Below are 26,192 nucleotides of genomic sequence, written 5' to 3'. Positions count from 1 at the left end.
GCCATTAGGTTATAGAGCAGTATTGAGGGAGTGCTGAATGATTTGAGATGCCAGCAAGCTTTGGACAAAAAATTAAATGAGGTCCAATCTGCTTTCTTGGGTATGTGTAAAATAAGTCACAGTTCTAAGAAAGGGAAAGGGAGTTATTCTGGTAGCCAGGGCAACATTTGTCTCTTAATCACCATCTGATTATCTGGTCATTATCAAATCAGTGTTTCTGCGTAGCTTCTTGCTCAACTCAGGACATGGCAGGATGAGCAGGTAATGTACTGTTGGCCTACACCTATGCTACTTTACAGCAGAAACTTGAAAAAGGGTAGCAGGATAAGGCACGATGAGATGACCTCTATTTTTCCTCTGTTTACAAGAACACAGCATGAATCACTGCTGCGCCATAGGAATAGCTCACAGGAATTGTGCAGGGAAATGCTGTAATGAATTCAATGCAAAAATAATCTTAAATTTCAGATCGCATCACTAGCATAATGCCATTACTGAAAGCAACAGTATGTCACTTCTGAAGATAATAGAACCTAAGTAAGGACAAAATTGTACATAAACATGAAAGGACACATCTTAGTTTTCCCTTGTACTGCCTCAGTGCACTGTTGTAATGAAATGGTCTGTATGGATGGCATGCAAAAGTTTCTCACTGTACGTCAGTACATGTGTCAATAATAATAATCCAACTAATTTTTATTTATGATAAAAGAAGTGCCATTTTCAATTTTATTTTGCTTCATATGAATCATACTACACCTCATTAAAAGGTATGATATAATGGTTAAGGAAATGCTCAATATAAGGTAGGTTTGAGAGGCAATTTAATTTAAATGTAGAGGGGAATATCATAAGAAGCCTACCCAGTACTAGCAAAACATCCTCCAGACATTACAAGTTCATTTGTTCCAACCAGATACTTCAAAAGATCCTCACTACACTACTTATGAAGCAATAGAAGCTGTAGTCTAACAGCGAGTGATTGTCTTGGACATTTTTCTTGTGAGGACAATGATAATATAAAATGCTGCAGGTCTGTTTCCCTTGATTATTGGTGAAACAAAGCAGGGAAGCAGTATGGCCTCAGTTGTAATGAGGACTAGGCCTTGAGGCACAGGCTTGCCTGTTGCAGTAGTCCAGGAGAGGAGATACCGGAGGCGGTATAGCGTGGTGTCCGTGCTGGGTTGAGGGCTGGCCCCTTCCATCAGTGCTGCCCTCCAGTATTCGATCGTTGGAATGACATGCTGAGAACTGCTTATTCTTGCCAACAGCAGCCATACACCATCTATTTACAGGATATGTCACTCAGGGACTTGTGCTTATATATATATTTATTTATTTATTGTGACTGTATGTTTGTTTGCCATCTTATATGTGTGATATATGCCTTATGCTATGTATGACTGTTAGTACTGTGTACTGTGTTTTGCACCTTGCCCCTGGAGTAACACTGTTTCATTGGGTGTTCATGGGTTTTCATGTACGGTTGAATGATAATTGAACTTGAACTTGAACTTGAATTGAACAAGTTTAATCAATTTAAAAAGTATCATAAGATTAATAACTTCATATATGCTAGGTTATACCTTATAACAGGAAATTTAATGAACATTCAGCTAACATGGTTGAAAACCATAAAAGAAACAATTTAACTTTTTCTGAAGTTGTATACATTTCACCAAATACAATTAGCACATACACGCAAGTGAAATTAACCAATTGCAATACAATCTCAAACAGTGGGCACAAGGATTATGCAAACCAGTTGGCTATGAAACCTCTAAACTGTAACAATCTGCAACAATAAAAGTATTTATCAAAAATCCAATATGGCTCAGTGTTTTCTATCTCTCCCCACAACTGAAGGAATATCTGGCAGGTCAAAGCAAGAACTGAGTTTGATGTGTAACCTGCTGTTTCAACTCAACAGTTCAGTTGTTAGTCTGCTAAATGTCCACTGTAATATCCAAGGAAGATAACAGCCATTTCAAAATTCATCAGTGTGAGGGATGTGGATTGTTTGCAAGGTAAGTTACGTGTTCATAAGAGATGAACAAGATGTTTCCTGTATATACTTACTGCTTTGACTCTTATCCCTGCTCTAATTTCTACCCTTCCTCTCTCCTCTATGATTAATCTCACACTGTGATTTCCAATTTAATGATAATTACTGTTGGCTCTTGCTTATTATGAAATGGATTCAGAAGGCCACAAGTCATTCCCTTCAGACACTTGGAGACAAGGAAGGGGAGTTTCATTTCGTCAGACTAGATTCCAAAACCAAGTTCCTGAGTTGAAGGGGTAGCGTGTCAGTACAACACACACTGCAGCCCCTTCTAGAATACCACAGATGGAAAAATAATCACATTTTGTAAGTAGCAGCTTTTAAAATATTTTGTTTTTAACTAAAGCCTTGAAATTCTTACCCTGTTTGGTCCTGCTAAATGTACCATTTGATTGTGTCAGTGCATTGCACCTTGCCTTGGAAATTAAGTTCTATTGAGTTGATGCCAATTGAATGAATTTCAGAGGCAAATTACAATGTACTGTGACATATAGCACCAGTCAGGGATAAATTCCAAAATAAATGTATTATCCTCATGTTTCCCATGCTGCTGCACACAAGCAAGCTGCCTTCTTTATCCAGAAGTATTGAGTAGATTATGGTGGAACTCAGATTGCTGGCTTTGCTGGGGATTATTCATGCTCCTGCAGTGGTTCAGCTAGCAGTTAGGAATATTCAGTCATTCATGGAACAACATTCCAAAGAGATGTCACTTGACAGTGGATTTTCAACGTCTTATCCAGTGCCCTATAGCAAGAGTTGCCTTTCCAACCAAACATTTCAGTTGGTCTTGTGGGATCGATGGGACCAAGATTCTAAACCCATTGACCTGGCCTTGTTGGATTAAATTAGATCTTTACCTATGGTTTGAGATGTGTCTGTTTTAATGCAAGGAGTATCACGAACAAAGTGGATGAGTTTAGAGCATGGATCAGTACTTGGAGCTATGATATTGTGGCCATTACAGAGACTTGGATGGGTCAGGGGCAGGAATGGTTACTTTGAGTGCCAGGCTTTAGATGTTTCAGAAAGGACAGGGAGGGAGACAAAAGAGGTGGGGGCGTGGCATTGTTGATCAGAGATAGTGTCACGGCTGCAGAAAAGGAGGAAGTCATGGAGGGATTGTCTACTGAGTCTCTGTGGGTGGAAGTTAGGAACAGGAAGGGGCCAATAACTCTACTGAGTGGTTTTTATAGACCACCCAATAGTAACAGGGACATCAAGGAGCAGATAGGGAGACAGATCCTGGAAAGTTGTAATAATAACAGGGTTGTTGTGGTGGGAAATTTTAATTTTTCAAATATCGATTGGCATGTTCCAAGAGCGAGGGGTTTAGATGGGGTGGAGTTTGTTAGGTGTGTTCAAGAAGGTTTCTTGACACAATATATAGATAAGCCTACAAGAGAAGAGGCTGTACTTGATCTGGTATTGGGAAGTGAACCTGGTCAGGTGTCAGTGGGAGAGCATTCTGGAGATAGTGATTGCAATTCTATCTCCTTTACCATAGCTTTGGAGAGGGGTAGGAACAGACAAGTTAGGAAAGCGTTTAATTGGAGTAAGGGGAAATATGAGGCAATCAGGCAGGAACTTCGAAGCATGAAGTGGAAACAGATGTTCTCAGAGAAATGTGTGGAAGAAATATGGCATATGTTCAGGGGATATTTACGTGGATTTCTGCATAGGTACAGATGAGACAGGGAAAGGATGGTAGGGTACAGGAACTGTGGCGTACAAAGGCTGTTGAAAATCTAGTCAAAAAGACAAGAGCTTCCGAAAGGTTCAAAAAACTAGGTAATGATAGAGAGCTAGAAGATTAGAAGGCTAGCAGGAAGGAGCTTAAGAATGAAATTAGGAGAGCCAGAAGGGGCCATGAAAGGCTTTGGAAGACAGGATTAAGGAGAACCCCAAGGTATTCTACAAATATGTGAAGAGCAAGAGGATAAGACGTGAGAGACCAATCAAGTGTGACAGTGGAAAAGTGTGTTTTGAACCGGTGGAGATAGCAGAGGTACTTAATGAATACTTTGCTTCAGTATTCACTACAGAAAAGGATCCTGCCAATTGTAGGGATGACTTGCAGTGGACTGAAAATCTTGAGCATGTAGATCCTTAAGGATATTAAGGAAACCATCAAGTTGGTTAAGTCACCAGGTCCGGACGAGATGTAACTCAGGCTACTGTGGGAGGTGAGGGAGGAGATGGCTGAGCCTTTGGCAATGATCTTTGCATCATCATTGGGGACGGGAGAGATTCCAGAGGATTGGAGCGTTGTGGATATTGTTCCCTGATCAAGAAAGGGAGAAGAGATAGACCAGGAAATTATAGACCAGTGAGTCTTACTTCAGTGTTTGTTAAATTGATGGAGAAGATCCTGAGAGGCAGGATTTATGAACATTTGGAGAGACATAATCTGATTACGAATAGTCAACATGGCTTTGTCAAATGCAAGTCATGTTTTACGAGTCTGATTGAATTTTTTGAGGATATGACTAAACATATTGATGAAGGAAGAGCAGTAGATGTAGTGTATATGGATTTCAGCAAGGCATTTGATAAGGTACCCCATGCAAGGTTTATTGAGAAAGTAAGGGGACATGGGATCCAAAGGGACATTGCTTTGTGAATCCAGAACTGGCTTGCCCTCAGAAGGCAAAGAGTGGTTGTAGACAGGTCATACTCTGCATGGAGGTTGGTGACCAGTGGTGTGCCTCAGGGATCTGTTCTGGGACCCTTACTCTTCATGAATTTTATAAATGACCTGGATGAGGAAGTGGAGGGATGGGTTAGTAAATTTGCTGATGACACAAAGGTTGGGCGTGTTGTGGATAGTGTGGAGGGCTGTCAGAGGTTACAGCGGGACATTGATAGGATGCAAAACCGGGCTGAGAAGTGGCAGTTGGAGTTCAACCCAGAAATGTGTAAGGTGGTTCATTTTGGTAGGTCAAATATGATGGCAGAATATAGTATTAATGGTAAGACTCTTGGCAGTGTGGAGGATCAGAGGGATCTTGGAGTCTGAGTCCATAGGACACTCAAAACTGCTGCGCAGGTTGACTCTGTGGTTAAGAAGGTGTATGGTGTATTGGCCTTCATCAATCGTGGAATTGAATTTAGGAGCCGAGAGGTAATGTTGCAGCTATATAGGACCCTGGTCAGACCCCACTTGGAGTACTGTGATCAGTTCTGGTCGCCTCACTATAGGGAGGATGTGTAAACCATAGAAAGGGTGCAGAAGAGATTTACAAGGATGTTGCCTGGATTAGGGAGCATGCCTTACGAGTATAGATTGAGTGAACTTGGCCTTTTCTCCTTGGAGCAATGGAGGATGAGAGGTGACCTGATAGAGGTATATAAGATGATAAGAGGCATTGATTGTGTGGATAGTCAGAAGCTTTTTCCCCAGGGCTGAAATGGCTAGCACAAGAGGGCACAGTTTTAAGGTGCTGAGGAGTAGTTACAGAGGAGATGTCAGGGGTAAGTTTTTTACTCAGAGAGTGGTGAGTGCATGGAATGGGCTGCCGGCAATGGTGGTGGAGGCGGATACGATAGGGTCTTTTAAGAGACTCCTGGATAGATACATGGAGCTCAAAAAAGTAGAGGGCTGGGGTAACCCTAGTAATTTCTAAGGTAAGGATATGTTTGGCACAGCTTTGTGAGCCAAAGGGTCTGTATTGTGCTGTAGGTTTTCTATGTAACATGATGGGAGTCTGAATTGGTTTCTGAGAGTGGCAGGGCTGGACATCAGGGTATCAGCAACCATTTAAGGGCTGCACTGCACAGACCATCTTGTAATAGCGAATGGTGGGTGTATCATGGCTAGGAGCACAGGGTGGGGTTAAGCCAGTGAGCACTAGGGCCAAGCGACATGGACTGGATAACTCAGCTGGAACAAAACAATAAAAGGTGGATTCTTTCAGTGTTCACTTCAAATGAGATGAGCACATCAGCTGGGATATGGTGAAAGGCCCAAATATGCAGATGTCCAGCAAATTTTCTCTAGGCCACTGGATCAAGGTGCATTGAATGGCCCAAGTCTGCAAGCGGAAACTAGTGTGGCTCATTGATGAAAAGCGCTGTTGGAATTTCAGCCCCTTCAGCATTAATGCTAACTGTATAGTTATCTGGTTAGAAAGTAACTCTTCTACTTCAGTGATTGAAAGAAGTTACTCACAGTATCAAATGTTTTATACAGATATTATTTCACTTTTTTATTCATATGGTTCTCTGTAAAACAATTTGTTACATCAAGTTACTTCCTACTGTTGTTTATGATGACACTTTGTACCACTAAAAGAATAGTTTAATGCAACACATAACAAAATGGAAGATAAATTGCTGAGCATTTGTTGTGCCCATTGAACCTAATTAATATGGAATCTCCATATGCATTGCTTTTCTGGGCAATGGATTATCAGCTTGTTGATAGTGCCTAAATGTCAACTACATCTACGGTCTACAAAGCTGTATATAAAACAAGCTAAAGCTCTAGTACAGTGCTGGTTCTGGCATTGGGTGGAACTTTGTCAGGTAATAGATGGAATGGTTCCCATCTGCCTACGTTACAGATTGGAAAGGCAGCTATGTAAATGCCACATCCTCCTATTTAAACAATAGCAAGCACCATGTCAAACATACTCCAGTGTTAGATTCGTTGTAATGTATCCCCTTCGTTTTCCATGGCAATGGTAACAAGTGGGGAAAAAAGGGTGAAGTCTTTCACACACCTGAGTATTATTATGGTCTCTAATGGGAGAAGCACACCTCTCCCTTATATGATATAACTCAGTTTTTGTCTAGATCAACGAGATACCTCAACCTCATTTAAAATGAAATGCAAAACTGGAGAGCTAGTTTACTCTTGGGCATAAACTTGTGGTGATAAAAGGGTAGCGCGAGGTAAATCTCATTCTTAAATAGATTCTGTGCTGGAATGGTTTATTAAGTATATTCCTTGCACTAGCATCCTCCATCCTGTGGAGAGCTCATTCAAACACAACATCAGACACTAACATCTGTAATACACAGCTCCAGAAACTGTTCTGACCATGTATTTTTTTTCCTTTTTACAGTGCACTCTGGTTCTTAAATTTTATACTACATATTACATGGGCTTCAGTCAAACATCTACACAAACACCCACCTTTTTCTGTACATATGTAATGACAATAAGTGGGAAGATCTACCAAGTATGGCACAATGAATAATAATAGGAATGAATAATAAAGCCTGGTAGATCAGAGCAGTTACAATAGAAAAAACTGCAAAATGCAACATTTTTAGTTTCATTAACTTCGTAACCATCTACTCCATTAGTCCATTACAGTTATCATTATTCAACTTTCCTTTCCAATGTTTCTATACATTTTGTTTAATTCCACTTCATATTCACCTGTTCAGTAACAAATTAATGAAATTTGGTTTATATTTTTTTTAAAATTACACGTCTAAAGACAATCTTGATTAAGACAGGTACTGGTACCTTCACACTACTCAAATATAAAAGGACATCAGCATTGGTAGCATGGTGCTCTTAATCACAGAATGAAATAAAATGAATAGATAAAAGAACAATTGTTTACATCAATCTGTGAAAAGAAATCACACATATAACAAGAGAAAAACATACTGCCTTTGATCTCAGTCATTAGAAGATGTGCCTTCTCGCACATGACGTAATGGCAGGCTAGACCTCTTGGTATTCTTAAGCAATAGGTCACCAAGGACTTGTGACCCACAGAAAACTTGCAATTTACTTCTGCAATGAGAATGCCTCCAGTGAACATTCATTTGTTCGAGCCTTTTGATATTATTAAAACTAAATAAGCCGAATGGGAAATTACTAGTTCTGTGGCTTGAGTACCAAGTCCAATCTAGTGCAGACCAGTTCATTGCAACCCATTCATATTCACTGGACAAATTCAATTTGGCCATATGTTTGGAAAGTGACTTGGCAAACTGTATACATGTAAGACAATAATGCAAAAATTCCCTTAAGCACAACCTCTTGCACTGAGTGCAACTGGTACAAATTTTTCAGAAGAAAACAAACAAGAAAATATCATTTTTTAAGACCGGTTGCTCCTGCATAAATGTTTATTTTGAATATAAGTGATGTAATGCTATCTTCTCATCTAAATTGCATTGGAGTTCTTCAGTGACTCTATGCTTGTCTCCAGTTCTGTTACCTGCATAAAGAATAAGAATTGGACGATATGCATGTTAACAGAAAGTACAAGAAGGAGATAAATCCTAGCACAATTAAAAATGGCCTAAGGAAGATCACCTTCCTTCAGAGCAGACCCTGACCTTAACCTTATTTTCCAGGTTCTAAAGACTGACTTTCTTGGCTTGGAAATAGTTTGCTTCTGCCATCTTCTAATGGGTCATTAGCAAGAACACCTACAGGACAACATACTCTCTGCTCATTGACAGAAATAGGAACATTAGTGCCATGAAAGAATTTTGCCCATGCAGTTCTATTTAAAAAGTAAAAAGGCTAACGGAAATCCAAGACTTACCAAGTGGATTGCAAATCCACAATATTTTGTTCCAGCATCCTCTATGTGCCCGATCCAGTATCAACAGAATCTTTTAGGCACATGAAGTGGGCTCTGTGCTACACATGCCTGGAGACCTCTTCTGTGATTTTCAGTGCGACCTGCTCAAGCATGTTTTCAATTTGCCTGTGATGTCCACACCTTTGAATCTTAAAAGTGATTTGATCTAATGCACATAAGTCCTCTTTCAGTAATTTACTTACCTAACTCTCTTTCTACCCCTTGAAGTCTCTTCAAAGCAGCAACAAACATCCCAATTGATGATCACTGGCCACTGTTTCAGCCAAACACAATCCCAATTGATGGTTGCCACCCCTCTCAATAGCTATCAAGATCCAACAGGCCAGCTTTGTCTCAAGCTCCCAGTTTATTAGTTCAATTCAATCATTCTCTCACCACCCTAGTTCTTTTCTTTCTTTCAAACCCCTTTAGCCCCGATTTTCTAAGGAAGGCCCCCCAGTAGCACACCTTTTTCACTTTTGAATTTCTGAACCTTAGGATGAATACATACATCTGGTGGTCTGCCATGTTGCATTTGCTTGACATGCTTTTGTGAGCATCAATCAAAGTCAAAGCAACATAATTCATCTTTCTCCTCAAACTTCCCCTGCCCTTCAATTTGTGCATGGCTGATGTGAATCACAACTATCGTGTTTCCACATTTCTCAAAAATCCAACCAGATTTCCACCACCCTTTCTATGAAGAAATCTTTCAGTTCTGAACAGCCTGGCTCTAACTTTAAGGTAACATCTCTTGCTGTGTATGTGCCTGTAAGAGGAAATAAGGTTCTATCTCTGCCGTGAAATCACTTAATGATTTAATCATTTAATTAGCACCCCAATAAAAGCTATATCTTGAATTCTACATGCAAGATATCTCATGATTGTAGTCCATTATTTAACCCTTTGGCCCAGCCTCACCTGCCAATTCTATGCTGCCTCTACCACATGGCTCAAATACCATGTGCCTGATGCCTCATGATGCCCAGGGTCTGTACAAGGTAATGTCACAGGGAAATGTGGAGCAATAGGACTGATGGAGTTGCTTTGAGAGCCAGCATTAACTTGATGACCCAAATAGCCTTTTCTTTATCATAAAGTAATAATAAGTATATAATACAAGAAATGAACAGTAAAGAATAGATTTGGTTTAACCCAAATGCTAGACCAAACTACAATAACGTCCACCACATTGATTTCTGACTCTTTGAGATATGGCTGAATTTCAGTAATCTAGTTAACTTTCTATGGCACAAAATAAAATCAGAAATGCAATGATTTCAACTTCAATAAGGGCAAACAACAATAACGTGGCAATGTTACTTCAATTAGTGTGATTTCTATTATGAAATCAAACATGAATCACCGAGACATAGAAGCTATGGGCCAAATCCTAGAAGATGGAATTGATATGAATGGATGCCCATTGGTCAGTGTGATGTGATGGTTTGAATGGGTGTATGACTAAGTAATGGACTGGAAAGGACAGTATCACAAGAAGTAGGTCTTGGATTATACAAATGTATATTGATGTGGGTAAAGCAAGATTAACTCTTCACTTCCATCACGATGATACACCATGTACGTAAACAGCAGAAATTCCTTGGTGTTAAACACTTGCCAGAGTACTGCCTGCTGGTTGTTTTCACCTCCTAGAAGAACCAATTGTTAGAGGCTGAGTACAACTGGTTGACAATGTTCCCACTTCTATTCTGCTTTCACAAATGGAATAAATAAATCAGTAACTGTCTATAGATCACAACTGTTTAGCCTTCAGACAATTAGATGGGAATCAAGTGGTCAAATTACTGAAGGATTGATGCTGAAAGACTTAACTTATTCAGTGTGCTGATTCCAGACCTTACCATGGCTGAAGCATTGGTTTTCAATAGAGCCATTCGTGAGAACATTTGCACGATTCAGCCCAATAGTTAATTACCCACTCCTCTGAGCAATACAAATCCATTTCTGTGCCAGGAAATGAACAGCCAAATAAGACAAACTTTTTGGGAAAGCAACTATCCAGGGTGAATGTCAGGTAGGGATTGGGGTATTGTAATGCAAATATGGTGAGCACATGACTTCTTGTGGAAGTAAACTGGGGACAGAAATTGATGAAATATAAATAAATTTGCAGGAAATGAAACAAGACTGGTATCCTCAACAACAAAAGATATCTGTCTGTTGGAAACAAGGACACAGGGCATCTAATGAAAGCCTATTCAGTGCCCTCATAGTGGACTCTTCCACTTTGCAGAAACGGGAGAATACAATGGAAGTCTGTTTTTATCTCGTGAGAACTCTCTTGATTGTGACTTTAGCCCCAACTCCAACAACAGTGCAAACCAGAGGAAAGACAATTGAAATAAACCAAATGGAATTCCACAATAAGTGAAATCCATAAAAAAAGCAGCTGAGAATCTGAAATAAAAACAGAAAATCCTCAGAATGCTCAGCAGGTCAGGCAGCATCTCTGGAGAGACCCACAGATCTGTTCTAATTTTAAATAGAACTCCAGCAGTATATCTGAATATCTTTGTTGGCACAATTCAATGAACAATTGCACACAAGTATTTTCTTTGCATGTCTTTTGGTTTCAACAAATCCCACATCCTCTAACATAGACTGTGCATTGCTTATGGTATAGAGATCTGATTATATATCTTTATCTTGCAATGTAATTGCTGGATGTCCAGGATAGACAATACTACAGACAGTAGGTGATTGCTGCCCCTGGAATTCACTGGACAGGTCGGGGTTACAACCAGATGGTTCTCACAAATATCACCACTGGCAATTATTTTGTCCACTGCCTGCAACACACTCACTGTGCACATTCGATCACCACTAAATATGCTGTTCTCTGGCTCACTATCTCAGTGGGAGAACTCCAATAATGCGCTAGTACGAGTTAAAGCTAGCCTGCACTGCTTAAAAAGGTGGTTTTTCTGGATAACCTCTGGTTTGCTGTGGAGGTTGAAATGCCCCTAACAGAGCATAGTGGCACATAACAAGTGCACCATGGTGATGTCAGGGTTGCCAGCTGTCAATGGTTGGAAATAGATGGAGTTAGATTTATTTAATCTCTTGCACAGGACAAAGCTGGCAAAGTAGTCAACACGGTCATTATCAATGGCATTCTATATCATTGGGGAGTCTGTTCTTTACCTACAAATTTCTAGCAATCAGTCTAGTCCTCTGCCAATACAAATAGATCCTCAGAGATCCTCCTTACAGAATAACAAATGGCAAATTTTGTGCTGTTTAACATGACTGAAGGAAGACAATCAAGTAAAAGTTCACTGCCACCAGACACAGTGACTACTGGCAATGCAATTCTTGCCTTACTCCAAGGCCATCTGGCACATGGCATATTTCACTGAGGTATAGTTATATTATTGCATAGATGTCCTTTCTAATGTTCCTTACTATGTTCCAAAACGGAGAGTTCCGTGTTAATGTGGGCTCCTGATATATTTCCTTTCTCTCTTTATCCTCCTCCTCTCTCAAAAAAATAAAATCTTGCACTAGAGCATCCTGCACAGTGAACTACAGCCAGTGAAGCACTTTTGAAGTTTAGTCTAAATGTAGGAAACACAGCAGCCAATTGCTCCCAGAAATGGCAGTGCCATAATTGCCCAACTTTCTGTTTAAGTAATGTGGACTGGTATACAAATACTTGCCAGGAGACGAGATAACTACCTTGTTGCAGTTAAAAATAGTAAGGTGGTACACATCTGGCCCTTAGACCACTTTAGTGAGTGATCAGCTGCTCCCGTAGAGGATGCTGTAGGGTTACAAGAATCCTTGCTTGTCCTGGCAATAGTGAGTTCAAAGAAAAACAGGTGTCTCCAAATCTTGAGTGCTAACACACAGCAGTGCACTGTCAAGGGTGTGTTTGCAGCATTATAACTAAAGGTGCACTTTACAAATATATTACATTATATGGATGATAAGGCAAATTTCTGTATGTAGATAATTCTATCAAAGTAGAGCAAAGATGAATGGAATATTTAAGTTTCAAAGCTGGAACTGCCTATGAGAAGTAAGAATATCCTCCAGTTAATAGCTTTTCCAAAAAACAAACATTCCATTTAAAGAATAAATTGTGAGCTTCTCCTCAAAGATCAATTACAAAATGGATTTTAAGTGCTCAAGCTCTGTAATGTTCTACATAGAATAAAATATCAAACTGAACATGCAGAGCTAATGTGACATTAGACATTTCAAGCCTAAAAGGCAAGCCCTTCTGAATGAGAAGGCTGGGCTATACATTGATACTGTGTAGAATTGACCAATATTCTATGGAGTTTGGAGGAAAACCAGTGAGATGATCTCCCTCAAACATGTACTGTTCCTTGAGGAGTTAAAATTGTAAAGACCAAGAGGTGTCTACCCTGGCAACTCACAGATTAATGAGTCCTTATTTTGTACTGAGATGAGGATAAGGAGGGGAGAACTCTGGAATTTGCTTCTCCAGAGAGTTTTGGAGGTTCATCTGAGAAGTATATTCAAGACCAAAATTAATAGATCTTAGGGCACCATTTAGGGGAATGAGAGGATATTGTGATGATGTGAAATTGATGCAGATGTTGAGACCTGATACTGAATGATGAAACAGGCACTACTGGCTGTAGGACCTACTTGTCTTTCTTATTTCCTTAATATATTTTAAACTTTTAGAATGTCATAGCAATGTAATGTCAAATATAAAATATTAAGGACTATTAAGACATTAAAGGCAATTTATAATGACAATTCAAGATAGACAGTACAAATTTCACTGGTAAATATTCTATTAGCATCAGTCTGCAGCCATACCTTATTCTGAAGCTTCTCAATCTCTTCTTTATGTGAATTTTCTGTTTCTTCCAATGTTCTTCTTTGAGCTGTTTCCTTTTTCAGAAACTCTATTTCCCTAAAAATAAAAGCCATAAAAAGAAAATTATAACTTACAAATGTTAAACCTCTGGACAAAGGACAGGCTTCATTCAGTTATGCCATGAGTAATATCTCTGATTGGCAAAGCAGATATATGGAAATTTAATATGCTTATATTGTATTCCTCTTTCTGTAAGAAAGACTTGAGTATTAAGAATACAACTACTACTATCCATATAAATGTAGTGCACACAGGGACATACTATGAGCATATGAAATGTTCGCATGTAACTTTACAAACTGAAAGTTTGATCATAGCACCTTTAACACCATGATCCATTTAATGTCCAACAGGAGTAACATGATAAATATGCATCATTGCACAAGCTCATGTAATTGCACAAGCTGAATAATTTTCTGTAAGCACAATGTAGCTCAGTAAATGCTCAGAAGCAAATTGCACCCACAGATACAGATCAGAGATTGGCAGGTTTTTAATAATACAATAGTCTGAAACGATGCAGTTGAATGTTACAAATGATGCTAGAGATTTAAATTTTGTTCATTTGTACTTAGTCAACCATTCTTTAGAAAAGGAAGAAAAACAAGAGAAATCTACAAAACCCTTCACATCTCCTGAGTACAGTGAATGATTTATGTTTGACGAACAGTCATCTTGTAATGCGATTACTGGTTCAATGTAACATCTTGCTAATGTATTTAGTCATGATCACATTTGAACCAGACCTCCTGTCTAACAATACAGGAAGGAGTAAAGATGGCATTTTAGGAAACAGAGCTTGAAATGTTTACAGTTTCACCCAGAAACAGAACATAAGTGGAGCAGGGCAATGGGAGGGATGGGCATAGAATTAATTTTGATCACAATACCATAGGAAGCAGGTTGAAAGATATAATGGAAATAAGTAGGCAAGGGATGTGACAAAATGCAGCTGGGCTCCTTTCTTAAAGATGTAGAACACTACATTTAACTATCCACTTTACTGCTTAATAGAGACATAGATTTGTACAATACCGAAACAGGCTCAGCAAGTCCATTCGCCCATTGTATGTATCTACACTAATCCCACTTACCCACATTATGTCTATAGCTTTCTATGCCTTGGCAACTCAATTACTTGTCTAGATTCTTGCTAAATGTAGTGAAGGGTATCTGCCTCCACCACCTCTTGAAGCAGGGCATTCCAGACTTCAACCACCTGTATAATAAAATTCACCCTTAGATTCCATGACTACTCTCTCGTCTTCGAGTGATGAACCACTGACGATCACCATCCACAAGGACTGTCTAAATTTTTTTTATAGGAGCTGTAAAAGTTTAAATGTTGCAAGCATATGCACAGTCAACTTATACTGCTGCTGACTTAAGTAGCGACCAAAAAGACAAGGAGACAGTTCAGTCTAATCTAAATAAGATTGGGAAATTAGTTTAAAGAATGTCTGAAGGACTGTACGTTGTTCCTAAGGTAATACCAAACTCAGGAGCTGAGCACCAGCAGTTTCACCTGTCACCTGTAGGAAATTGGTCCTGGTATAATGTTCAAATATTTGAGGCAGCCCACAATATAGAACTAAATTGCTTAGAGAAGACAACCATAAAACCATGTCTATCAGTAAATACGGTGTGATAAATCTAATACTGGGTCGGGAGAAATCCATTCAACATTTATGAAAAATTATGCATTTCTTTAGTAAATCACAAAAATCCATCTCAAACTGTGGAAACACTTTTCTCCAGTGAGGCAATGGGATTCTGTCCACAATAGAGTGTATCTACCAACTTTCTCATGGAATCAGGGGAAGTTTCTACTCGAGGAGGGGCTGGTTGTTTGGACTTCTCAAAAATCTTAGATGCAATGATGGAAATGAACCATACTCAGTTCAGAGGAATTGCTAATCTGCTGTCAATGTTTTGAGAAAAATTAGAAACATGTCACACCTACTCCCTACTGGTACAACAGCAGGACCAAACTAAACTTGGCAATGAAGGCATCATAATTTGGTCACATTTTATATAATAATGACTTACATTTGCAATTGTAAATAAACAAAACATTAAAACTCTGGTTGGTTGTTCGTGGTGATCACCAAAAGCAACATAATTGTTTCAACTTGTATACATGTGGCAGCCTTGAACATTGGATCACAAAAGTTCAATTTTTCAGCTTCATGTAAAGGTTAATCTTCTCCTTCAACTTTTAGATTGCTACTCTTCACTTGCTTTGTGTAAGGTAAGATTTTTTTTCTCTATATAGTACTGCAGCAACTCAAATTAGAGCTGATTATATATCGGGCAAAGAGAAATTCTTCCCTGCCTCACCAGCTATAGACATATCATTCTTACTCATAGAAAATTAAAGATTATAGTTGGCTGATGAATGTACTCACCAGTAGATCGGAGGATAAAGTGATAATTCAATTCTATTTGTCAAAGATGCAGAAAATAATAATCTACGGTTTATTCTTTGCACCTTTAAATGATTAATACAATACAATTGACCGGAATTACTTTCTTTAATTATTTCACTGGTTAATAGCATTGCTAAAATAATGGAAAGGGAAAATGAATAAAAACACGTACAGTGGTGCTAGATAGTCTGTGAATTTTCTCTATTTCTGCATAAATATGAACTAAAATCTGATCAGATCTTCACGCGTCCTAAAACTAGATAAAGAGAACCCAATTAAATAGCACAAAAACATTATACTTGTTCATTTAACTATTGAGAAAAAAATGATCCAATATTACATGTATTTGCTGGAAAATGTATGTGAACCTTTGGGGTAATGCCTTTCTACAAACGCTATTTGGAGTCAGGTGTTCCAATCAATGAGATGAGATTGGAGGTGTGGGGTGTAGAGGTGCCCTGGCCTATAAAAAATGACACACCAAGTCAGGTTATTGACAGAGCCTGCTCTTCTCAAGATAGATTTGTTTATGTGCACCATTCCTTGATCAGAACAACTTTCAGAGGACCTTAGAAAAATTGTAGAGATGTATGAAGCTGGTAAGGGCTACAAAAAGCATTTCTAAAGACCTGAGTGTTCATCAGTCCACAGTAACAGAAATTGTCTACAAATGGAGGAAATTCAGTACTGATGCTACTCTCCCTAGGAATGGACATCCTGCAAAGATCACACCAAGAGCACAACGTGCAATGCTGAAGGAGGTGAAAAAGAACCCAAGAGTAACAGCAAAAGACCTGCGGAAATCCATAGAGTCTGCTAAAGTTTCTGTTCATGTGTCCACTATAGGAAAAACAGTGAATTAGAATGGTGTTTATGGAAGGGCGCCACGGAGGAAACCATTACTCTCCGAAAATACATTGCTGCACGTTTCAAGTTTGCAAAAGACCACCTGGATGTTCTATAAAGCTTCTGGGACAATGTTCTGTGGACAGCTGAGACAAAAATTGAACTTTTTGGCAGAAATGCACATCGCTATGTTTGGAGGAAAAATGGCACTACACACCAACACCAAAACCTCATCCCAACTGTGAAGCATGGTGGGAGGAGCATCATGGTTTGGGGCTGCTTTGCTGCCTCAGGGCCTGAACAGCTTTCAATCGTTGAGGGAACAATAAATTCAAAATTGTATCAAGACATTTTACAGGAGAATGTCAGGGTAGCAGTCCATCACCTGAAGCTTAATAGAAGCTGGATGATGCAACAAGACAATTATTTGAGAAACAAGAGTAAATCAACAACAGAATGGTTTAAAAAGAAGAAAATTCATGTTTTGGAATGGCCGAGTCAAAGCCCTGACCTTAATCCTTTAGAAATGTTGTGGAAGGACCTGAAACAAGCAGCTTGTGCAAGGAAGCCCACCAACATCTCAGAGTTGAAGAAGTTTTGTAAGGAGGAATGGCCTAAAATTCCTCCAAGCTGATGTGCAGGCCTGATCAACAGTTACCAGAAATGCTTGGTTGAAGTTATTGCTGTACAGGGGGGTCATACCAGTTACTGAAAGCAAAGATTCACATATTTTTTCCAACAAATACATGTAATAATGGATAAATTTTCTATATAAATAAATTAACAAGTATAATGTTTTTTTGGTGTATTTCTTTAATTGGGTGTTCTTCATCTAAGTTTACGTGAAGATCTGATTACATTTCAAAGGTTCAAAGGTTCAATTTAATGTCAGAGAAATGTATACAATATACATCCTGAAATGCTTTTTCTTCCATGAAAAGAGGAGTGCCCCAAAGAATGAACGACAGTGAAATGTTAGAACCCCAAAGTCCCCTCCCTCCTGTGTGTAAATGGCAGCAAGCACCAATCCCCCCTCTCCCACTGGCAAAAAAGAGCATCGGCACCCGCCACCGAACGCTCAAGCGCGAGCAAAGATTTGCAGTTGTCCAAAGACTACATCGTTTACCCAGCATTCGACATACCACAGGTTCTCTCTCTTCCTAATAAGGGAGAAAGAGATGTCTCCATTTTCTCAGCGAGTGGGGAGACATAACAAACAACTCGGTGGTTTACAATGTTAGAAGTCTGCCACATCGTTTTTTTTTTTAAACTCTGTGCCCAAAGATCACAAGCCTCTGGGCACACGGCTGCAGATATTCCGATTCCAAAGCCCTGATCAAATCTCCAGAGCCCTGAGATTTTAGGTCATATTTATGCAGAAATAGAGAAAATTCAACAGGGTTCACAAACTTTCCAACACCACTGTAACATATACTTCATCTACATCCAAAACTAACCATGCTCGTGCATGTCACTGCACAACTACAACACTGTTACAATAATTTTTAAAATTTGCTCAGATTTTTCATTGTTTTGAGCATGTGGGATAAATGGATTTAGCATATAATAATGAAAGGGAGTTAATACTAACTAATATATTTTTAGCCATTTCGAAACATCAACAGAAGTTGATTTAAAACTGCGGACATTATTCAATCAGCTCCAAATGTTATTAAAATTGATGGCTTTCCTATCAATACTGTAGGTTTATATTTTTCCTATTTCTCACCTAGTCATACAGCACAGAACAGGTCCTCTGGCCCACATGTCTCTGCTGACCATGAAGTATCTATGTATACTAATCCCATTTACCATAGCCTACAATTCAAGTGCTCATATAGTCCTGAGAGTATCTGCCTTCAACAATGCCTCAGGCAGTGCAGTCCACATCCTCTGGGTGAAAACATTTCTGGGATGAAAATTTCCCTGATACTGAAAAGTGCACTTCTTACTTTTGCTGGTATTCTTTAATCAAGCGTTTTGCTTTGCTGTACTTCCTCTCCAAGGCCTGGTACTGAGCCTGTGTCTCTTTCAAATGCTCATCCACTGCCTGACAAAGAGTTTGGGCTTCCATCCAGTAACTCTCCAGCTTCTCCATCCGCTCTTTGTTTTCCTCAACACTTTGCTCCAGCTGGATTTTTTCCATTCGCCAACGCATTTTCTCCTGTTCTGTCGAATGAAGCTGTACAGAGACACAAATACAGACTGAAAATCAACCCCGATTGAAGCTGAAGCATTTTTACCTTCATACACAATAGAGTTTACACTAAACATACTTAGAGTTTGATTGCTTATTCAATTGCAGAATCTAGGGGTTTAGCAAAGAAACAGGAGTGGCAAGAAGAAAAATTGAGACACGAGACACTGTAGATGCTGGAATACGGACCGATAAAAGGTCTCGACCCGAAACGTTGACTGCTATTTCTCTTCATAGATGCTGCCTGACCCACTGAGTTCCTTCTGCACTTTTCATGCTGGCAAGAAGAAAATCTTATTTATGTAAAGAGTGCTTGGATTTTGAAGTTCTATTTGAAAGTTTGGTGGTAATAGATTCAAGTTAACAGATTACAGATACAGATTTACCTTCGCAAGAGAATGGGGTATATTTGTCTTTGTAATCTGTTACAGAAAAAGAGCAAGGTAATGTAGTATAATCCTCCTTAAAGGCTGATCTTCAATGACCCTCACTTCTCGCTGTGACTGTCTTGACTCCCATATTATCTCAGGGTTGCCAGATTGATTGGCTTCTGTCTTGTATTATACCACAGTTCAGTGAATCATCACCTAACATCCGATAAACCATCATTATTTTCATCACCTGTGTTAGTCTGCATTGTCTAAACAATGAATCTTGTATCTTTCAATTCAGGTACCAAAAGTTAAAGTTGGCACTCAACTGGAAGTGGAAGAGGTGGTTAGTCCTTCTGATTCGATAGGTTGGATGAGGCGAGGAAGCTTAAAAGAGTTGGTGGGCTACTGTAACTTGCCTCTAGCGTGGAGGGTGGCAGGTGAACTGGAAGTTGATGGGTAATGTCAGGGAGATCACATAACTGCGAAGTAAGTGGGGCCACGGGATTGATGAGAATGTTCTAATGTGAACTACATTGGTCTGGTATGGGGGAGCTACTGCACAGGACCAAAAGAAGCTGTAGAGCGTTGTAAATCTAGTCAGCTCCATCTTGGGTACTAGCCTAGAAAGTACCCAGAACATCTTTAGGGAGCGGTGTCTCAGAAAGGCAATGTCCTTTATTAAGGACCTCCAGCACCCAGGGCATGTCCTTTTCTCACTGTTACCATCAGGTAGGAGATACAGAAGCCTGAAGGCACACACTCAGTGATTCAGGAACAGCTTCTTCCCCTCTAACATTCGATTCCTAAATGGACACTGAACCCTTGGACATTACCTCACTTTTTAAAATATACAGTACTTTTTTTTTTGCACATTTTAAAATCTATTCAATATATGTATACTGTAAGTGATTTACTTATTTATTATTATTTTATTTATTATTTTTTCTCTTCTATATTATGCATTGCATTCAACTGCTGCTGCTAAGTTAACAAATTTCAAGTCACATGTTGGTGATAATAAACCTGATTCTGATTCTGAATGGCCTTCCATGTCATACAAAATATATACGTACACAGCCTCTTCAGTCCATGAATCACAAGGCCTGTGCAGAATCTGACTGGTATCTGCTCAAAGGACAAAGTCCCACCTCATGGAGATTGCTTAGAATGGATATGAAATGATTGCATCTTAAGTACAATACTCAATCTAAAAATGGTCAACTCCTTAAATCAGTGCTGACAATGTCCACAAATCCAAAACTCTAACATCTTAATGCAGCTGTTTAAACAAAACCTTTTATAATCAACCATACTGAAGTATTGTATAGGTTTCTGAAACACCTTGAGAAAATTCATCAAGTGCTAAATGTAGTTTTACATGCTAGTTAGCTTTTCATCTGTAAAGGTTAAAAACAATCTAATTCCTATACATACCTTTCTTTTCAGCTGCTGAATCTCTGCTTCAGTTACAGCGTGTTTTATCTGGAGCTGGCAATAAAACACAATATTATCATTTATATTATAGATCTGCATGTTCTGTTCCATTCATTTTCTAACCCTCAAGCAGTATGGTTTGCCCTGTTAGTCAAGGGCAATACTATATAAAGAATGGATGTCAATTAAATTTTTCCTATCAATCAATTTTAGGGAATATTCTTGTTGAGGAACAAGACACTTTACCAATCCTGCCACAGACTGAGGTGACATTGGAAAATACTGGAGTGCTGGAGTGAACTGGATGTAGGGTATGAACAACCCTGCAAAATTGGGTAGGCTTGAGTACTTCAGAATTCTGCTAAGTTTCCCCAGAGACTTTGTCAGTAGAAGTAGATCTGAAGGGAAAGATGACAGGCTGAGGAGTTTGGGAGGTAGGGAGTGTGGGGGAGAGAGGGAAGCAATCAAAGGAAGGAGTGTATTTCTGGGAATGGTAGTCCTTTGGCAAAGGTTGGGGATAATTAAGGCAAAGGAGGGCAATTGGGGGAAGCCAGTGTTGAAACAAGAATGGAGCAAGAGGCAAGTGACTGGTAGGGAATTAATGAGAGGGAATGGGAGGTTGCCACAGGAATCTTTGGTATTCCCCCAACACTCAGTACCATAATCAGATGTACTGTTTCAGATTGCCTTCCTGTGAGTCTTCAAGGGTTTTCCCAACAGCTACTAGTTTGGGACCTTGTAAAATTTGGGGATCTTGTAAAAGTTTGGTAAATAAACAAGCTTGGTCTTAATCTTGATAAGCGAGATTGGGACTAGTGTCCTGGAGTAGGGTACTCAACCTCCTTGCTTGGTGATGCATACACTTTACTATTTACTTAAATGCTAAATTATTCTTCACTTCTAGACCACAATTCAAATGTTCAAGACATGCCTGCACATCCTAATTCTGGGGTTAACTCATTACATTTTTAGGTGAGTTCTAGATATCAGAATTAATAAGGATTTAGAGATCTTTCACCAGGCCCAGGTAATAGAATATTGCTGCAAGACATAAGGAACACAACAGTTTAAGAAGGTAAGAAGCAAATAAAGAACATATATTTATGTGGTGCATTTCACAATCTCAGGATATCACACAATATCTCATAGTGTTAAGAGTAGAGTGTATGAGTGGCAAGGAAGTATTTGCAGAGCAACAGGGGAATGAGGCAAAGTGATTAGAACTTTTGAGGAGCAAGCAGACACAATGGACTGAATGGGTTTCTTTTGTCAGTAAAATTTGATAATTTTGAATCGTATGATGTCACTGGCATAAACGGTGATTCCACTTTTAAGACCATAAGACATAGGAGAATTAGGCCATTTGGCCCATCGAAACTGCTCTTCTATTTGATCACGCCTGATTGATTTCCCTCTCATCCCCATTCTCTTGCCTTCTCGCCGTAACCTTTCACGCCACAACTGAATCAAGAATCTATCAAACTCTGCCTTAAATGCAGCCAACAGCCTTCACAACCACCTGTGACAATGAATTCCATCGATTCACCACCCTCTGGTTAAAGAAACTCCTCCTCATCTCCATGCATGTCTATCTTGAATGTGATGTGTGCCAAGTATGAAACAATATTGTCCTGAAATATGCAACAGTGAAATTGGCAGCACTGGAGCCAGTACACGTGCAGTTCAATGTGCACAATCCCAAAATGTCAGTTAGCCTGTTAGCAAATGCAGTAGCTTGATGCACATTTCAGCACTGTTACACCATCCTTGTTATATCACCAGAGCCCTGTTTAAATTAAGCCAGTAATTAGGAAGGTAGAAATTAAGCATAGAAAATAGAAAATGGAGTATAAGATTCTACTTGCCCTCATTTGGATGGAACTGATAGGTGAATCGGTGATGTCTGTAGTCACCAACAGCACTGGCAGACAATTGGCTGAAAATAAAAGCAGGTTGTGTTCTCGTATAAAAGATCTCTACCTTCCAGGGTCAAAAGGATCCCTGCCCTGTTTCCTGATCTACAGCTATTTGCTTTGCAGTCCAACCATAGGCCCAACCATCCTTTGCTGCCCTGGTCAGACTTGGTTACCGTTGTTTGGTCAGATGTGCTCTACTCACTAATGACTACATCAGGTTCACCCCCAGTACTATTCATCAGAGAACTGCCTTATGCCCTCAAGCAGCAAGATCTGTCACCCTCCGGCCTGGGCTGGTAAATTGCGATTAACATTCACACCACAGAAGTGCTGGACGAACAATCATCACCAAAAATGGAGTCTAACACCTGTGCATGATATTTAATGGCACCACCTTTGGTGAGATTCCCATCAACATTCTGGAAGTCCCCATTAACAGAAACTCTATTGGGTAAGGAAGGTGGATATAATTGGAGGCCAAAAGCAGGGTAATCTGCAAAATGTCTAAATTGCTGTCTCCTCTGAACTTGACTCCACACACAAGACATTTCAGGGGTGACTGTATGCTCTGTATCTACCTCAATGCATTCAGGTGTAATAATAGCTCCCACTCTGTTTTTCTATCCATTTCACAGGATCTGAATCTCACTGTCATGACCAGCATTTATTGCTCATCCATAATTGTCCTTAGACTATGACTGAGTGGCTTGGGAGCTCATTTCAGAGGGTATTTAACAATTAAGTATGTAGGACAGTATGGAGTCACAAATTGGCCAGACTGATTCAGGTGACAAATGTCCTCTCCACAGGACATTAGTAAACTCATAGTTTCTGTAGCCTTCTTTACAAAAACTGCTTGGTTAAGTTGTACAGTTGCAGTGGTATTTTATTTCAAGTCTCAGAATCACTAGTCCAGTCCTCTGGATGACAAACCCAGTAGTTCAATTGCTCATACAGGATTTGGCCAACTATTACAATTTGCCAATTTAACACCAGTCAATTATGTATATCAGTGACTGGGATCTATCAGGCTGCAGTAATGTCTACTATTGCAATGGTTTTTTGATCTTAACTGTATTACTCTGGTATAACACGGTGTGGAGACAAAGGACTTCCTCCCCAGTTTGACCAACTTGCTTGAGCCCTCTAGGGGTTGCCTGCTGAATAACATCAGCACAGGTTTAAAGATAACCATAGAGACAGAGAAGAGGCAGAGAGTGAGAAAATGTGAAGGAGATGCATGACCAAAACAAAGGTGCAGTGAACATTTAGCAGAATATTTAAATAGTCCTTCATACCTCCTTGAACTTGTGCACCAGCTTTTCAGGATCCATTTCCACCGGCGAAAGCATATCTTCATTTTCCGCTAGATCAAAAACTTCAATTGCCATGTCATTGTTAGCGAACATGGGGCTCATCTCTTCTTCCTCTTCATCTGTTGCATATTCTCCTGTCTGGTGATGACATGAATTTTACATGAGCCATGTTTTACTTTCCATAAAAATCAAAGACCAAGGGAAAATTTCTGAAAAATGTATATTAGTATCATGGATATTAATATTAAGGCACATATATTAATATTCAGACACATAAGGCACAATGCCAAAATTTCTTCCTTTCTGCTTTTTCTCCACACCAATGCATGTAAGGGTGTGCCAGCGATATTTGTATGATATATTGTAGGTAAAAAGAAATATAATCATACAAATGTCACTAATTGGAGTTGCTCCAATCCATGGTATTCTTCAACTTGAAGTACGTTGAATCAAAGACACTGAAAATTTATTACACTCAGAGACCATTCAGCCCATTGTATTCCTGCCAGCCGAAGAAAAAGCCAAATTCTATCTTCCACTCCATCTCTGTTGTCCTACAGTCCATAGCCCTTCAAGTAGACATTCAAGTACTAGTTAAATATAACAAGGATTTCTGCCTCCATCATCTTTTCACATCCCCGCACTATATAGGTTTAATTATTTTTCTCATCTTTCCTCTAACCATTCTCCCAATTATTTTAAATTTTTGCCCACTCTGTTACAGGAATTAGGGCCGGTCTACTTACTATCTTTTTCTATTTACTTAATCCTCTCTTTCATCAAAAATCTTCCTTGGCCTCCTCTGATTTGAACCCCAGCTTATTCAATCCATTCTCATAGTAAAATTTTCTGGTCTTGGCAACATTTTTGTAAACGTCTTCTGCACATAAAGAAATACCACCATGTCATGCAGTAACCAAAACTGTAAGCAGTCCTCATACTATTGAACAGATGATCAAAACCAGTGAACACAAGCCTTTTACACTTATCTTTTAAGGCCCCAGCTAATAGAGTAAAGCATCTCATTAGCCTTTACAATAACTTTGCTTCACTGTTCTACTATCTTTAGGAATCTTTTTCACAGCAAGCAGGCAGCGCAGTAAGTCGCCATTTTTCTGGAGAAAATTCAGATAATTTTTTTTAACTACTTGGGACAAAAGAGGCACGACTGCGCAGGCGCGTGACCTCAGAGCGCGGAAGGTTTAAAAAGAACACCGCCGTATCCAGCGGGCAGCGGAGTGAGAGGGTACATTAGGCAGAAATGGGAAGAGGCTTCCTGCGACCCTTGAGTCTTATAGTAAAGGAGTAAGCTACAGGTTTATTTATTTAGTAATAACAGTAGCATCAGAGGTATGCATCTAGGATTAGTGTTGTGCTTGGAGTGCCAGATGTGGGGACCCTGGGAGACTCCCAGCCTCCCCAAGGATTACATCTGCACCAGGTGCATTGAGATGAGGCTCCTTAAGGACCGTGTTCGGGATCTGGAGCTGCAACTTGATGACCTTCAGCTCATTAGGGAAAGTGAGGAGGTGATTGATAATACCTATAGAGAGATAGTGGACAGCACCTCTGTGACAGTCCCCCTCAGCAATCGATATATCGTTTTAGATGCTGTTGGAGAGGTTGACCAGACAGAGGAAGACCACAACGAACGGGACTCTGGCACTCTGTCCAGTGCTGTGATCGAGACAGCAAGGAGAAATGTGGTAGTTATAGGGGATTCCATCGTGAGGGGAACAGACAAGAGATTCTGCGAGCTGGACAAGGATACCCGGATGGGGTGTTGCCTCCCTGGTGCCAGGGTGCAGGATATCCCGGATTGGGTCCAGAGTATTCTGAGGAGAGAGGGCGAGCAGCCAGAAATCTTGGTACATGTTGGTACCAATGACATAGACAGCAAAAGAGAGGAGGTCCTGAAAGAAGATTACTGGGAGCTAGGAAGAAAATTGAAAAGCCGGACTTCCAGAGTAATAATCTCAGGATTACTGCCAGAGCCACGCGCTAATGAAGGTAAGAATAGCAGAATTAAGCAGATGAATGTGTGGCTAAGTAACTGGTGCAGGGGGCAGGGCTTCAAATTCTTGGATCATTGGGATCTATTTTGGGGGAGGTATGACTTATACAGAAACGATGGGTTACACCTGAACTCAAAGGGTACTAATATCCTAGCAGGATT

The 26,192-nt window shown here is 39.7% G+C and overlaps 1 protein-coding gene across 2 annotated transcripts in view; it reads right to left on the bottom strand.

Annotated features, from left to right (window-relative positions):
- Positions 1 to 26,192, bottom strand: part of LOC140741449 (neurabin-2-like) — a 239,768-nt gene that overhangs the window by 9,620 nt on the left and 203,956 nt on the right. The window contains exons 7-11 of one of the 2 annotated variants that reach the window (XM_073071656.1): positions 23,999 to 24,154; positions 20,785 to 20,838; positions 18,732 to 18,961; positions 13,444 to 13,540; positions 1,510 to 8,250 (exon numbers count right to left, since the gene is read on the bottom strand). In XM_073071656.1, coding sequence (XP_072927757.1) covers positions 8,197 to 8,250; positions 13,444 to 13,540; positions 18,732 to 18,961; positions 20,785 to 20,838; positions 23,999 to 24,154 — 591 coding nt within the window. In that variant the 3' untranslated portion in view covers positions 1,510 to 8,196. Of the gene's footprint in view, positions 1 to 1,509; positions 8,251 to 13,443; positions 13,541 to 18,731; positions 18,962 to 20,784; positions 20,839 to 23,998; positions 24,155 to 26,192 lie in introns of those variants that run through there. The other variant, XM_073071657.1, reaches the window with a different exon arrangement.

The sequence above is a fragment of the Hemitrygon akajei genome, chromosome 18 (genome assembly GCF_048418815.1).
Source record: "Hemitrygon akajei chromosome 18, sHemAka1.3, whole genome shotgun sequence".
Classification (NCBI taxonomy): Eukaryota; Metazoa; Chordata; class Chondrichthyes; order Myliobatiformes; family Dasyatidae; genus Hemitrygon; species Hemitrygon akajei.
Note: the sequence above shows the minus strand (reverse complement) of the source record. Positions and strands in the feature narration are given on the sequence as shown.